The 15,050-nt window shown below is 34.6% G+C and overlaps 1 protein-coding gene across 1 annotated transcript; it reads right to left on the bottom strand.

Moving 5' to 3' along the window:
- Window positions 1–2,300: 2,300 nt before the first annotated feature.
- Window positions 2,301–4,947, bottom strand: LOC110856089 (homeobox protein GBX-2). Its single transcript, XM_022104529.2, has 3 exons — window positions 4,563–4,947; window positions 3,499–3,828; window positions 2,301–2,812 (listed from the first exon to the last, which is right to left on the bottom strand). Exons 1-3 carry the CDS (start codon window positions 4,945–4,947, stop codon window positions 2,511–2,513), a joined length of 1,017 nt encoding a protein of 338 aa, XP_021960221.1. The 3' UTR covers window positions 2,301–2,510.
- Between the last annotated feature and the right edge of the window lie 10,103 nt (window positions 4,948–15,050).

The following is a 15,050-nucleotide window of genomic DNA, read 5'->3' as shown; positions in this document are numbered from 1 at the left end:
TTATGATAAATATTTCCGAGATGAAATTTGCATATGCACATACGATCATGGAACCAATTACATATTTACATTGTATTGTTATGAATGGCGTGGAGAAAATATGAGCTCAATTATTTACACCCAAGTTTTTTTTAAAGCTATACGATAAGATTTGGGTGGTGTGGTGAGCCGGAAGTATTTTTCAAATAAATGGAGGATGCCGTGCTGCCGGAGATATATTTCCCAGCGTTTCGATTCTCCTTGAGCTGAAAGCCTTTTTCTATTTCTATTTGTTCCGTAAATCGAAATATCCAGCTAGACACGCAATTTATTCAAAATTTTGATTATGATGATGAAACTAATTACACATATTGGTATGTATGAATAGCATGGAGAAAAAAAAGCAAGCTCACTTTTTTTTAAGCCTCGTTTAATACTTTTTTCTGGTTATTACATATCATAATTGGTTACATAATAATTTACTTGACTGAATGTACTGCTGTTATCTGATGGGTGAGCGGGGGTGCTTTTAAAGCTATTATACGATGATAAGATTCCAGTGGATAAGCCTGGCTAATAAATGGAGGACGCCGTACTGCCGATACTGCGTCCGTAAAGGTGATCTGTTCATCGAAATATTTTAGATATGTATTTAGCATTTCGATTAAGACGATATGTAAATATCCCAATGAAATGAAATGAGACGAAATTTGCATATTATGCACTATGAAACCAATTACATTTATGCAGGAAGAATGACGTGGAGAAAATGTAAGCTCAATTATTTTTAGCCATGTTTTTTATAAGCCTCGTTTAATACTTTTAGTTTATTTTTTGGCAAGATATTGAGCGTACTCACGTCAACCTTCGCATATCTCGCATATCTCGCAAATTGAACATAGCAACATAACTTGCGAAGTTTTGCGAGATATGCGAGATTTCGCAAAAAATTTGCTGGAAAACCATGGGATTTTTAGCCCGAGTCAGGGCTTATGGAACCGTCATGTCCGTCCGTCCGTCTGTCTGTCTGTCTGTCCGGCACGATAGAGCCAAAACGGCTAAACCGATTGACTTGAAATTTTTACCATATGCATATTGGACAAAGTTAGGAAACGAGTTCGAAGATGGGCGAAATCGGTCCAGTGGTTGACCGGTGGGGGTCATCGGAGTGGGTGGGGTCTTATGCACCAAAATTTCAAAATTGTTGTAGAGAGCTGAAATTTGGTACAGAGGTTGCTAATGGCTCCTACAAGATAAAAATGACTTCAAGTTGAAAAAATTTTCATCTTGAGTGACCCTATGGGGTGACCCATACCGATTTTTAGAAATTGCTTTAAAAAGATGAAATCCGGCACAATTATACTTAATTAAGTATAAGCCATTAATGGCTTCTAATTAAAGATTATGAAGTTAAAAGTGAGCAAAGCGCAACCAGAGTGACCCTATGGGGTGACCCATATTGGTTTTTCAAAATCGTTATATCGAGCTGAAATTTGATGTGGAGGCTGAAAAAGTGAAAACCACTGCTGGATAGCACATGCATACAGCTTAGAACTTCAGGATGTTAAAGAAGCCCACTGGTCATGGTGGTCAAGGCACATGATTTGTAACTAATTCAAAAAATTGGTACCAAATGGTAGAAACTATCTATCAAAATTTTAACCATCCACAACACGGAAGTTGGTGATATTATGTCGGTCAATTCGGAATAAAAATTAGAAGCGTGCTCGGATTTATTGAGTCAGGGACATAGTCCCTGACTCGGGCTATATGGAGTCTGCACTGTAGGTTTTTTTCGCAAATTTACCCAGCAATTGAGCATGTCCTTATTTCGCAAAATTATTTCGCAAAGTAATTCTGCAAGAGAAATTACAGAAATCCATGGAAACAATACCAAAATAGGTGTTTTTCTGTAGATTTGCGAGATAAGGGAGTTTTGCGAAGTCATATTTTGCGAATCCCCTCACGACAGAAATATTTTGATCTTCGCAAATTTGCTAAATGAGTTGCGATGCGAAATAAGAAGTTGTCGTGAGTACGCCCATTAGTTCTTACATAATAATAATTTACTTGACTGTGCTGCTGTTATGGTATGTTTTTTACGGGTTTTTTATGAGCGGGGGCAGTGGGGGTGGTGAGAGATTTTAAAACTATATTAAAGGTGGTAAAAATATTGGGACTCGTCATTTATCCAGAATTTCGAACATGATCATCATGATACATAAATATCACCGAGATGAAATTTGCACAATATGCACGATGAAACCAAATTGCACATTTGCATTTGTATGAAATCCATACAATGAATAGCGTCGAGAAATAAATATGCATATGAGTAACTCAATTATTAAGACCCAAGTTTTTTATAAGCCTCGTTTAATACTTTTTCTGACTATTTTTACCTTTCTTGCATTACATAATAACTTACTTGACTATGTTTATGGGTTTATGAGCGGGGGCAGTGGTGGGGAAGGAGGTTTTAAAGCTATTTTTATATTTACGATAAGATTCCACTCGGAAATATTACTTTCCTAATAAATGGAGGACGCCGTACTGCCGATACTGCGTCCGTAAAGGTGATGCTGTTGATGGAGTGGGAGTGAAAGTGCGTGGTTTTGCTGCATCGACTTTTCCATTTGTTGATGCTGCGTCCGTACCGCGAAGCGATTCACGTGGACCGGAATGGGCACCACGATCCGGGGTCCACTACCACCCCCACTGGAGGAATTGCCCCTGTTCGGACCACTCCCACCGCCACCGCCACCACTTTCATTGTTGGGGGATGAGCCAGACCCTCCACCGCCACCGCCGCCACGAGAAAGGACGCCCATTCCTGGAATAGAATTTAATTAGATGCATTATTTTGGCGGCATTTCGTTTCATTTCTTGTGGGTTTGCTGCATTTTTTTGCAGTGCAAAGAAAGAAACTGCAAGAAATTCGAGGTGCAAGAAACTGCAAGAAATGGCAAAAAAACTGCATGAAAGTGCAAGAATCTGCAAAAAAAGTGCAAAAAAGTGCAAGAAATTCGAGGTACAAGAATCTGCAGAAAAAGTGTAAAAAAAGTGCAAGAAATTCGAGGTACAAGAATCTGCAAGAAAGTGCAAGAAACCGCAAAAAATGGCAAGAATCTGCAAGAAAGTGCAAGAAACCGCAAAAAATGGCAAGAATCTGCAAGAAAGGACAAGAATCTGCTAAAACAAACTGCAAAAAACTGCAAAAAACTGCAAGAAACTGCATCAAATATCAAAAAAAGTGCAACAAACTGCAACAAATATCAAAAAAGTCCAAAAAAGTGCATGAAATATCAAAAAAGCGCAAGAAATATACGCCGTATGAAGGAATGGAGACTTCTTGCAACGTGCATTACTTGTAGGTCAAATAGCTGCAAAAACAAACTTTCATGCCCTTATTTCTTGCAACTGGTTAATTTCCGAAATTTCAGGAATATTATAAATTTCTTCATCAAAATTCAAAATTTCTGTCTATCAATCAATTTCTAAAAATAAAAATCAACCCACCTCCCGCTTTCACCCGTTTCCATTTAGCTCTCCGATTCTGGAACCAGATTTTGACCTGGACCTCGCTGAGTTTCAGGGTCCTCGCAATTTCCGAGCGTTCCGTCAAACTGAGATATTTCTTGAGCTGGAATTCCCTCTCGAGTTCGAGCAACTGTTCGGAAGTGAAGGCGGTTCGGCGTCGACGGGTTTTCAGGCCGGATGCGTCGACCGAATCCTTTCCTCCGGAGATCGGGCTGCTGTTCAACGAGGTCAGACCAGTCTCGTCGTCGTCGCCACGTAAGCCGGATGGTGAGACTTGGTCATCGTATGACATTTCAGTCTCGGAATCGTCTGCAGGGAGAAAAAAAGGAGAAAATTTGGGGTAAATAATTTGTGAAATTCGAGATTAGTTGGAAATTTAGAATTTTGGAAATTAACTTAAAATTTGCGAATATTGCGAATTTAATTAGAACTTTATGAATATTGATAAATTGAAAATTTATGACTACTGGGAATTAATTGGAAATTTACGATTGGTTCAAAATCAAAATTGACAGTCTCAGAATCGTCTACGTCAAAAAAGGAGAAAGTTAGCAATACATACATACATATGTAAATAAGTTGTAAAAGTGGGGATTATTTGGAAATTTATAAATATTGGGAATGAATTGGAAATTTACGATTAGTTCAAAAATGAAAATCCATAATCTCAGAATCATCGTCTGCATCAAAAAAGGAGAAAGTTTGGCATAAATAAACAATTTGTTAAAGTCGGGATTAATTGTAAATTGACGAATATTTGGAATTAATTCAATATTAACGATTAACTTAAAATTACAGATTGCTTGATCATTTGTGATTAATTGCGCAATTTATGATTTATTGGATATTAAAATTAGCAGAAAACTCCGAACATAAAACATTTGCTGGACATCTTCAAATCTACGAGTATATGAAAATCTACGATTATTAAAAAATTCAAAATTAGCTTGGAAATTGGGAATTCTTAATTACATATTAATACCTAATTTTATGATTAATTATATTAAATTTTCGATTATGTAATCCTCAATTAATCATCTTACCCGTCATTCCCCCCGGACTCTCCGACCCACCCCGGCTCTCCCCCTCCGAACATTTCCTATACCTCCCAACAGCCCCACCCCTAAAGGCGTCATAACTTCCGGGACTGGTCCCCCCTCCCCCGGCGAAATTCCGGCCCCCACTCAAATTCACATTCACACTGAGACCCCCATTAAAACTGAAGGATGACGACGACGACAAATTCGTCGCCGACGCCGACGACAGATTTGTCGACATGGGAAAATTTGGCGTCACCGAGGGCGCTGTCGCTGCCCCATAAAAATTGCTTGGATTGTAACTCGTCAGCCCAAAGTTGAGATTGAGATGGGACAAAATTCCGTGCTGTTGGATTAAATGGTGCGCCAAGGTTTGTTGGTAGTCAAGCATTTTTGCTGTGAGGACTTTCTCCGATAAGACCTTATCTTTTTCAGATATCGATGTGATATCCTCGGGGGATGAGGGGGCGAAGAATTGATGGGATGGTGGTGGCGACAAAATTCGGGTATTATTATTCTGGTGGTGGCGATTGATGAGAGATTCGATGGAAAAGTTGGAGAATTTGTCGGAATGGGGGTGGTGATGCACGTGCGTGTCGTACGGGGAGGAGGAAACTTTCGAAATTGTGGAATTTTTCATATTTTCTTAAAATTTTCGGGAATATTGAGACTGTAAATTGTTCAAGTTTCTAGTCGAATATGAATTTTGTGGAAAGTTTAACTTTAAATTAAACAGATTAAGATGCATAACTTGTAGTTTCTTGATTTTTCACGTCATCTAATTTCGAAAGTGTGGAATTTTTCATATTTCTTTTCGGGAATATTGAGTCCGGAAATTGTGTAAGTTTCTAGTCGGATACGAATTTTGTGGAAGTTTTCACTTTAAATGTAACAGATTAAGATGCGAAGCTTACAGTTTCCTGATTTTTCGCGTAGTCTGATTTCGAAATTGTGGAATTTTTCATTCATTTCTTAGGGCATGGTAAGTCTCATTTTTATACGTTATCAAATTTCAAAATTGTGGAGTTTGGGAATATTGAACGTGGAATTGCTAAAGTTCCTAATAAATTTGGATTTTGTGGAAATTTTCACTTTAAACTAAAAGAATTTATGTACGTACAAAACTGTTTCTGTTACAGATGAGATTACAATCTGCCCATAAAATTCACACGTTTTTAATCAAATTTCGAAAATTGTACAGTTTTTCATATTTTGGGAAACATTAAGACTTGAAATTGTTAAGTTTCTAATCCATTATGAATTTTGTGTCAATTTTCACCTCATATTAGACACATTAAGATCATCACTTGCTAGTTTTTCCGATGAGATTACAATCCGCTCAATAAAATTCATACGATTTTATTTTTTCACGTTGTCTAATCTCGAAATTTTATAATTTTTCAGTTTTTACAATATTAAGACTTGAAATTAGTTCCTGGGCAAATTTTTAAAATTTCAATTTCAATTTTTAGGGAAAATTAGTTCAAGTTTCTCGTCTAATATTAAGTTTTTATAAATTTTCACTTCAAATTAAACAAATTTAGATAGTTCGCTGCCTTGCTCACGAGATTTTAAACTGTCCATAAAATTCACATATTTTCAATTTTACACGTTGTCTAATTTCGAAATTGTAGAAGTTTTCATTTTTAGGGAATATTGAGACTTGAAATTGTTGCAGGTCCAAGCCAAATGTAAATTTTGTGTGAATTCTCACAATATTTTATACATTTAGATTTTTCTGTTTCCACGAATGAATGAGATTATATTCCGTCCATAAAATTCACATATTTTTACTGTTGCACGTTATGTAGATAATTTCGAAAATGTATAATGTTTCTTTTTCCGGGAATATTGACACTTAAAATTGCTCAGTTTTTAGAAATTTTCACTTCAAATTAAGCAAATTTAAATACTTAACTAGTCTGAGGTCTGGGATTACAATCCGCCCATAAAATTCATACGTTTTATTTTTTCACCCTATCAAACCTCAAACTTGTAGAATTTTGAATTTTGGGAAAAATTGAGACCCAAAATTGTTCAAATTCCTAGCCAAACGTAAATTTTGTATAAATTTTCACTACATTTTACATATTTAGATTCTTCATTCTCTCAAAGTCCGTCCATAAAATTCACACGGGTTTGGTTTTGCACACCTTATAAAATCTCAAAATTATATAGTTTTTCACTTTTAGGGAAAATTGAGATTTTCAATATTGCCCGAGTTCCTAGCCAAATGTGAATTTTGTTAAAATTTTAGCTACAATTTTACACATTCAGATTACACTCCTTTCACGCTTTTCATTAAAAAGATCACAATTGATTCCTTTTTCACGTTTTTCATAAATAAAACTAGACGATATTATTTTCCACCTTGTTTTTTTAAATCAAAAAATTAACCACTTAACAAACAATTCATCAATTATAAAACTTGCCGAGCTGTCAAACAGTGTGAGGCAAGATGAGACGTATAGTTAGTTATTCCCTCGTGCCCGTCGAAAGTGAGACTGATCGTGCTACAGCCTGGTTTTTTCTGTTCCGGTACGACTTTTATGTATTAAACACTCAACAATCCGTCACAATGAAAACTAGCCGAGCTGTCACAAAGTGAGGCAAGATGATACTTGTACAATTATCCAGTCTCGTCCTGTATCAGTACCACTTTTACAACTTATGTATCTGTAGTGTCAACAATTAACAACTTTATAATAACCGTAGTCGTAAAACTAGGCGAGCTGCTAAAGGGTGTGAGGCAAGATGAGACGTACAGTTTTATCCTTTCGTTCCATGTAACCCATGCAAAATTGAAAGTGAGACTGATCGTCCTGGAGCCTGGTTCTTAGAACCACTTTTACAACTTATCCGTGATATCAAGCAACAATTAACTGTCGTTGTAAAACTGGCAAAAAGTTGAGGAAAGATCACTTTCACAACTTATCTCAACAATTAACCAATTAACAATCCATCCTTGTAGAACTAGCCGAGCTGCCAAAGGGTGCAAGGCAAGATGAGACTTATGTAATTATCCACTCTCTCGTTCCGTCCGTGTCGTCCGTGCAAGGATGAAAGTGAGACTGATCGTGCTGGAGCCTGGTTCCTGTATCGGTATCACTTTTACGACTTGTCTGTCCTCTCCGTGCTTGATCCGAGGGTGCCACTTCATGCCGACTCTATTTATTTATCCACAGCAGGATACACGAGAGATCATATAACGTGACAATCTCTAATCCAAATCGCTCTTACCCCACTAAAAACACCAACGTGGGATTATGTAAACGGGCTTTTACTTCTACCCTGTGGTTTGGACAGACGTTGGCATAACACCTCCCCGAAAAAGGGAGTAGTTACCTGGGTATTACTCCGCCCTTTCCCACCACCACCACAACCGCATCTTGCACATATTCACATGTATTTGTATATGGAGAAATTCCATGAAATGTCGACTACTTCTTTGTCGGAGCATGTATTCGTATGAAAAAATGGGTAAAAAAATCATGATTTATTAAAATTTTATAATATTTTATAAAATTGAATAATTTTTCAAATACAAATAAAATTTTAAAACAAATTTTCAAGTAAAAAAAAACAGTTTCAAATTTACACATGTTATCCTTTCAGCCCTTTCTCTTTTTTAAAAACCCTAAACAAATTCCCTCAAAAATTTTGTAAAATTAATACAAATAATGCCCAAATATTAAAAAAACTTAAATTTTCGAATAAATTTTCAAACTACTTTCCGAACAAATTAAACTTGCAAATTTGCACGTATTCCTTTTAACCCTTTCTCTTATACGCGAAATAAATTCCTCCAAAAATTTCACTCTAATTTAGAAAAAAAACTCAGAATTTGTTTCTCTCCCTCATTTTCAAATTGCAATTTAATTTAGATTATTCTACTCTTGTTTAAAACAAAAAATAAATTTTCAAATTACTTCCCCAGAAAAAACTTGCAAATTCACACGTGTTCCTTTTTTAACCCTTTCTCTTATCCCCAATAATTTCTCCCTAATTAAAAAACACTCCGAATTCTTTCTTTCTCCCTTTCAAAATATCAATTTAATTCCGATTATCATCTTATTGTCCTCTGATTGACAAGCGTTTAAACGTTTGACACTTCTTCTTCAAAGTGATGACGATCTGTGCATGGAAATTCGTTCCTGAAGAGGCAGATGTGTCCCCCAGTCCCAGTCCTCGCGTGCAGTGCAAATCCATAAGTGGTGGTAGGCAAAGGGTTGCATTTTCCTCCCTTCCTCCGTAATGATAATGACATCCGTGTCATGTCATGTCATCCGTCTGTCCGTCCGTGTGTGGTGCGCAGTGGCCGCGGAAGCTTGGGGACATGTGGGGACAATGTTCCCAGGGTAATTTTGTGTCTGCATAATCTCCCCCATTATGTTATATAAACCCCTCCCTCCCCCTACCCTGCAATGGTAACGTCCCCCGATGTCCCCACGGCTTCCGCGGCCACTGGGAGAATTCAGGATACTCAAATGTATGAACATGATACAGTGGCCGCGGAAGGGTGAGGACAGAGGGACAATGTCCCCATGGTTATTCGATGTCCCCATTGATTTCCCCATGTTATGCAAACTCCTCCCTCCCCTATCCTGCAATGTTAACGTCCCCACATGTCCCCACGGCTTCCGCGGCCACTGATTACAATTCGTCTCTCAAATTCACACGTTTCTACTTTTGCACACGTTATCTAATTGTAAATTTTTTTAGGAAATATTGAGATTACGCCAAATGTGTAAATTTGCCCTTTTAATTAAACAAATTAATGTTAACGTCCCCCGATGTCCCCACACCTTCCGCGGCCACTGGTGTAGTGTGTGTGGTGTCATTCATGCAAATACAAAGTCAAGGCATTTCATTTCACTTGACGTGACAGAGTCTCACTCGAGAATTGGTTTCCGTCCAGGCCAGATTTTACCCTGGCTGGATTTTTTAACGCCAACCCCTCCATCCAAAACCAAGCTTTAGTTATTATTGGGAGGGTCGAGTTTAAACGATTTTTGCGCACAGGGAATAAACCTAACAAACCATGGCATGACCGGATTTTGACGTTTTTTCACTAAAATATATAAACGACACGATCAAATCAAGGGGAGGGAGAAAATATAATCTGCTCCTATGCAAATTCGTGTGCAATCATAATTTAGGCAAAAATTGGAGTAAAATAAATAAGAAAAAACGCACTTTTTCCACGTTTTTTTAAAAAAATAAACACGACACGATCAAAGGGGTGAAATCCATGTGGTTCTGAGCATAATTACACTCAAAATAAGGTGGTAATGAATCATTACCATGCGGAATCACTATGTGTCTCTACCACTTCGGTTACGATTTGTCGTAGAAATGGTAATAATAAGTTCAGGGAAATTCAAATTCATTACCAAATATTAAGGAACTGAATACCATTATGTATTAATTTTGAATTTCCCTGAACTTATTATTACCATTTCTACGACAAATCGTAACTGAAGTGGTAGAGACACATAGTGATTCCGCATGGTAATGATTCATTACTACCTTATTTTGAGTGTAAGTAAAAATTATGCATATGTACATAAAAACGTGAATATAGAAAATTAAATTTCGTAAATTCGTGTGCAAGACATGGATAATAATTTAGTAAAAATTGGAACATACATCTGATAACTTATCAATGATAAGTCCTAGTCAATGAAAAAAAGGCTCGTCAAAAAGTACATTTTTTGACGTTTTTTGGACAAAAAAACGTACAATATTGAAACTTAAAATTGCTTAGTTTCTAGTCCAATATGAATTTTCTGGAAATTTTCAATTATGCACACTTACGGTTTTCGCTGAGATTACAGGAATTCACACGTTTTTACTTTTACATACGTTCTCTACTTTAGAATTTTTCAGTTTTTAGGGAAAATTGGGACTATAAATTGCTTAAGGTTCAAGCCAAATGTAAATTTCCTGGAAATTTGTATATAAAATTAAACACATACAGATCAGTGACTTTCTCATTTATGAGATTACAAATCATCCATTTACTTTTTGCACACTATATAATTTCGAAATTGTAGAATTTTTCAATCTCCCCTTCAAATTATCAAGTTTTTAATTTTGCATGTTATCTAATTGTAGAATCTGTCATTTTTTTAGGGAACTTTGCGACTTCAAATTGCTCAATTACTTCAATTGCAAGTTTACACTCCAATATGAATTATATGTAAGTTTTCACTTAAATTTAAACACGAAGATGTATGTCGTGGTGCGGCTGTGATTATAATTTGTACGTAAAATTCATACGTTTCTACTTTTACACGTTATCTGATTTCAAAATTGCACTTTTTTAAAATTTTTTTAAGTGAGACTTGAAATTCCCCGTTTTGAATTTTCTTCAAATTTTACTGGTTAAAAATTACACTTCTAAAAAAATCAAAATAAAAAACATGTACACGAGACGATCAATCGGTGAAATCCATGTGGTCCTGCTGCAAAAGTAAAAATTAAGCATAAGAACGTAAAAATAAGTGAGTTTGAATTAAACGGAAGTGTATAAAACGCCACCAGTGGCCGCGGAAGGTATGGACACATCTGGGGACATTGCCATTGTAAGATGAAGGATTGAGACGTTTATATTACATGGGCAGATGACACGGACATCGAATAACCACGGGGACATTGTCCCTCTTCTGTCCCCACGTTTCCGCGGGCACTGAACGCTACCTAAAAAGTACTCATTTTCATGGGACTTATTCCCTAAACGGACCTTATGCAAAGTTAATGAGGGGATGATTTTCAGAAGGGTGGCTGCTCATTCTACTCTGATTGTCATTTTATTTTCCATGATTTCACCCGATAGATAATTGGAGTACGGCTGCTCGAGTCGTTTGTACGTATGCATAATTCAATTTGGGCCCTCATTTCGGTCAACTTATGCCCGTTTTCCCGTGTCGATTGCGTCAAAATTCGGGCTCCTGCTGCTGCTGCTCCTCTAAATTAAATGAAATGCGATCCAGTCACTCAAAAACAGGGTGCAATTGTTGCACGTGCTTATGTACATATGCGCATTATAAATGTTAAGGGGGTCAATTTATTCACGTTTTTTTAGCAAATTGAAATTCAAACGCTGCAAATTTAAAAAAAAAAATAATTCAAATGCAATGCAAAGTTTTTTGTAGTTTTTTTTACCTTTAATTACAAAAATTATACATAAAACGTTCTAAATTTTAATTACTAGAGTGTTTGGGATACATTTTTCAAAATATTGTAAACATCAAAATTTCCCAAAATATTCGTATAAATCTATTCTGATTACAAATCGTATAAAAAAGTTCTAAATTTCAAGTAACGACGTTTTCATGATACATTTTTTAACATTATTTTTCTAATTTAAAAAACTCGTTATTTTTGTCTTCATAAGTTTTTAGTAGACATTTAATTTTAAAAAAATATTATTTCCTTATAACAAATCAACTTTATAATATTATCGGGACCAACTTATTCAAGTTTTTAAAACGTGTCAACGTTGGATACAATTCTCGAATCTATTTTCATTAAATATCGTATCAAGAAAACCATAAGTTTCAATCCCCGACGTTTTCATTGTACATTTTCTCGCATAAATTTTTCAAATAAAAAATCATACTTTCTCCTTCCCAAACTTTTAGTAATTAAAAGAATTTCATTTCCGCAAGAAATAAAAATGCTGTCAGGCACAATTTATTCAAGTTTTTGAACAGTCTGAGTATTAAAAAAATATCCATCAAAGTCTTTAAATTTTTGAAATATACTTAAATTACAACATATATAAATACATATGCACTTCCAAATTTTAAATTCCTACCATACATTTGTTCACCACAAATTTTTCAACTAAAAAAATAATCTTCTCAAACTTTTAGTGGAGATTTAATTTTTAAAATTATTTCCTAAACAGAACAGTAGGAGTAAAGTATCTAATTCAATAAAAAAACAAAAAAAAATCTAGATTTCAATTACCAACGTTTTCACGATACATTTTTTCACCACAAAATTTTCAATTAAAAAATTATAAGCCTTTCTTCTTCCCAAATTTTGAGTAGAGATCAAATTTAGAACTATTTTTCTGAACAAATTAGCGTTAATCATATCGCTGGGGTCGATTTATTTATCCCTGTTTTTCAGTAAAGTCAAAGAATTTCAAAAAATATAAAAATTTCATCAATTGGTTGAACCTACTTAAATTGCAAATCCTGTTAAAAATTCTAATTTTCAATTACCGACGTTTCAACGATACGTTTTTTTAGAGTATTTTAAAAAGTATCAAAATTTCAAAAAGATTTTTATAAAAAGAAAGATTTATGATTTTGATTTCAATCTTAATTAATACTTAACATATAACAAAAATTCGCGACTTTTTCACGATACATTTTTTCACCACAAAATTTTTAATTAAAAAAATCGAGATTTCCACTTCCCAAATTTTTAGTATAGCCTTAATTTATTCAAGGTTTTGAATGTTTTTAAAAATCATATCAAAATTTCACAAAGCATTCATTCCAATCTAGTTAAATTGAAAACTGCATAAAAACTCCAAATTACGTTTTCCTAACACATTTTCAAAGTGTGTTTTAAATATTAAATAATTTTTTTATGCGTTTTAAAAAGTATCAAAATTTATAAACCGATACCGATCTACTTTGCAAATAATTTTAAAGCGCTTACTAAAAAATTATTTTTGCCAATTTTTTATCAGAGATTTAATTTTACAAATAGATATTTTATTTTCTAAACAATTGACGTTACAAATTTTGTAAGGCTCAATTTATCCAAGTTTTTGAGTAAACTCGGAGTACTTTTTTAAATGTCACAAATTTATTGCAAATCGCATGAAAAATTCTAAATTTCAAAAAACTGACGTTTTAATGACACATTTTTCAGAGTATTTTAAAAAGTATCGAAATTTCAAAAACAAAAAATTACCTCGATCTACTTAAATTATTAAACGTGCAAGGAAAAGTCTAAATTTCATTTATGGTCGTTTTCACGATACATTTTTTCACCATGAAAGTTTTCAATTTAAAAAAATCATAATTTCCACTTCCAAGATTTGTAATATAAACTGAATTTAAAAGTCGTACTTCCCAAACAAAGTATTAGCGTTACAAATTTTGTAGGGCTCAATTTATTAAAGTTATTGAATAAAGTCTGAGTATTTAAAAAAATACCAAAATTTCAGAAATGAATTTCGATCTGCTTTAAGTATAACACTTGTAAAGAAATTCTAATTTTCAATTTACGACGTTCTCCAATACATTTTTCACCATATAAATTCTTAATTTCAAAAAATCATAATTTTATTATTCCTAATTTTTAGTATAGCCTTAATTTACAAAATATTACTTCCTAAACAAATATACGAATTGTCAGGCACAATTTATTCAAGTTTTTTAAGTCTAAGTTTTTAAAGATGTACAAAAGTTTCAGAAATGAATTTGATCTATTTTAATTATAAAACGTGTAAAGAAAGTCCTAAATTTCAACAACCGCTCAGATCTACTTTAATTGCAAATCGTTTTTAAAAAACAAAAATTTCAATTACTGGCGTTTTCATGACACATTTTTCATTGTATTTTAGAACACATCAAAAATAGAAGAACGCATTATATCTACTTGAATTTTAAAACGTATACGAAAATTCTAAACTTTTAATTTCTGACGTTTTCACATGCTTTTTTCCCATGATTATTATCTAAATTTCAGTTACCGGCACTCAAACTTTTAACAAAGTACAGGGTGTTAATAAAGTCCGATCCCATTTTTCCTGTAAAAAAGTGAAGGCTAGTATAAAAAAAAACTACCCGTGATACTTACAAAAAATGTTCGACATATTTACCTTAGTATTTGGTCTTGTTACCATTTACTTTAACCATGCCCTCAACTCTTTGTTTAAGGCTCTGTGCTAATTTTTCCAATGTGCCTCTGGAAATCGAATTCCATACATCTTGAACTTTTTTTTACTAGCTCTTCCCTCGTCCGGGGTTGTGGCTCTTTGTATACATTTTCCTTAAGTATGGACCACTGGTTCTTCAGGGGATTCAAATCTGGGCCGTTAGCGGCCCACACCCCCTTGCTCCAGACCGTTGAAACTTGCGTCTTGATGAGACTCAAACTCGCTTTTGCTGTATGGGCTATAGCACCATCCTGCATGAAAACTATTTTTCTTTCATTCGGAAATATTTCCTTGTTCCCCATGCTATCGAAATAGATAGGTAATATTTTTTCCATATAATGCTTTGCATTGACTGATTGGCCTTTTGGTATGATATGTAGAGGGGTCACGCAACGTGCACAAAATCCACCCGCTACCATAACTTTAAGCCCGAATTTTGGGATCGCTCTTGATGGTACATCCGATTTGTTTTCTGTCCTGTAACGAACATTTTGTTGGTTCAATTTTGGATATAGTTCAATAATAGATTCGTCAGTCCAAAGGATGTGACTGCGCAATTCTTCACCAAGTCTTTTTTCACTCAA

This window comes from Folsomia candida, unplaced genomic scaffold (assembly GCF_002217175.1).
Source record: "Folsomia candida strain VU population unplaced genomic scaffold, ASM221717v1 Fcan01_Sc014, whole genome shotgun sequence".
In the NCBI taxonomy this organism is placed as follows: domain Eukaryota; kingdom Metazoa; phylum Arthropoda; class Collembola; order Entomobryomorpha; family Isotomidae; genus Folsomia; species Folsomia candida.
The sequence above is the reverse complement of the archived record's forward strand: the minus strand, read 5'-3'. Positions and strand labels throughout refer to the sequence as shown.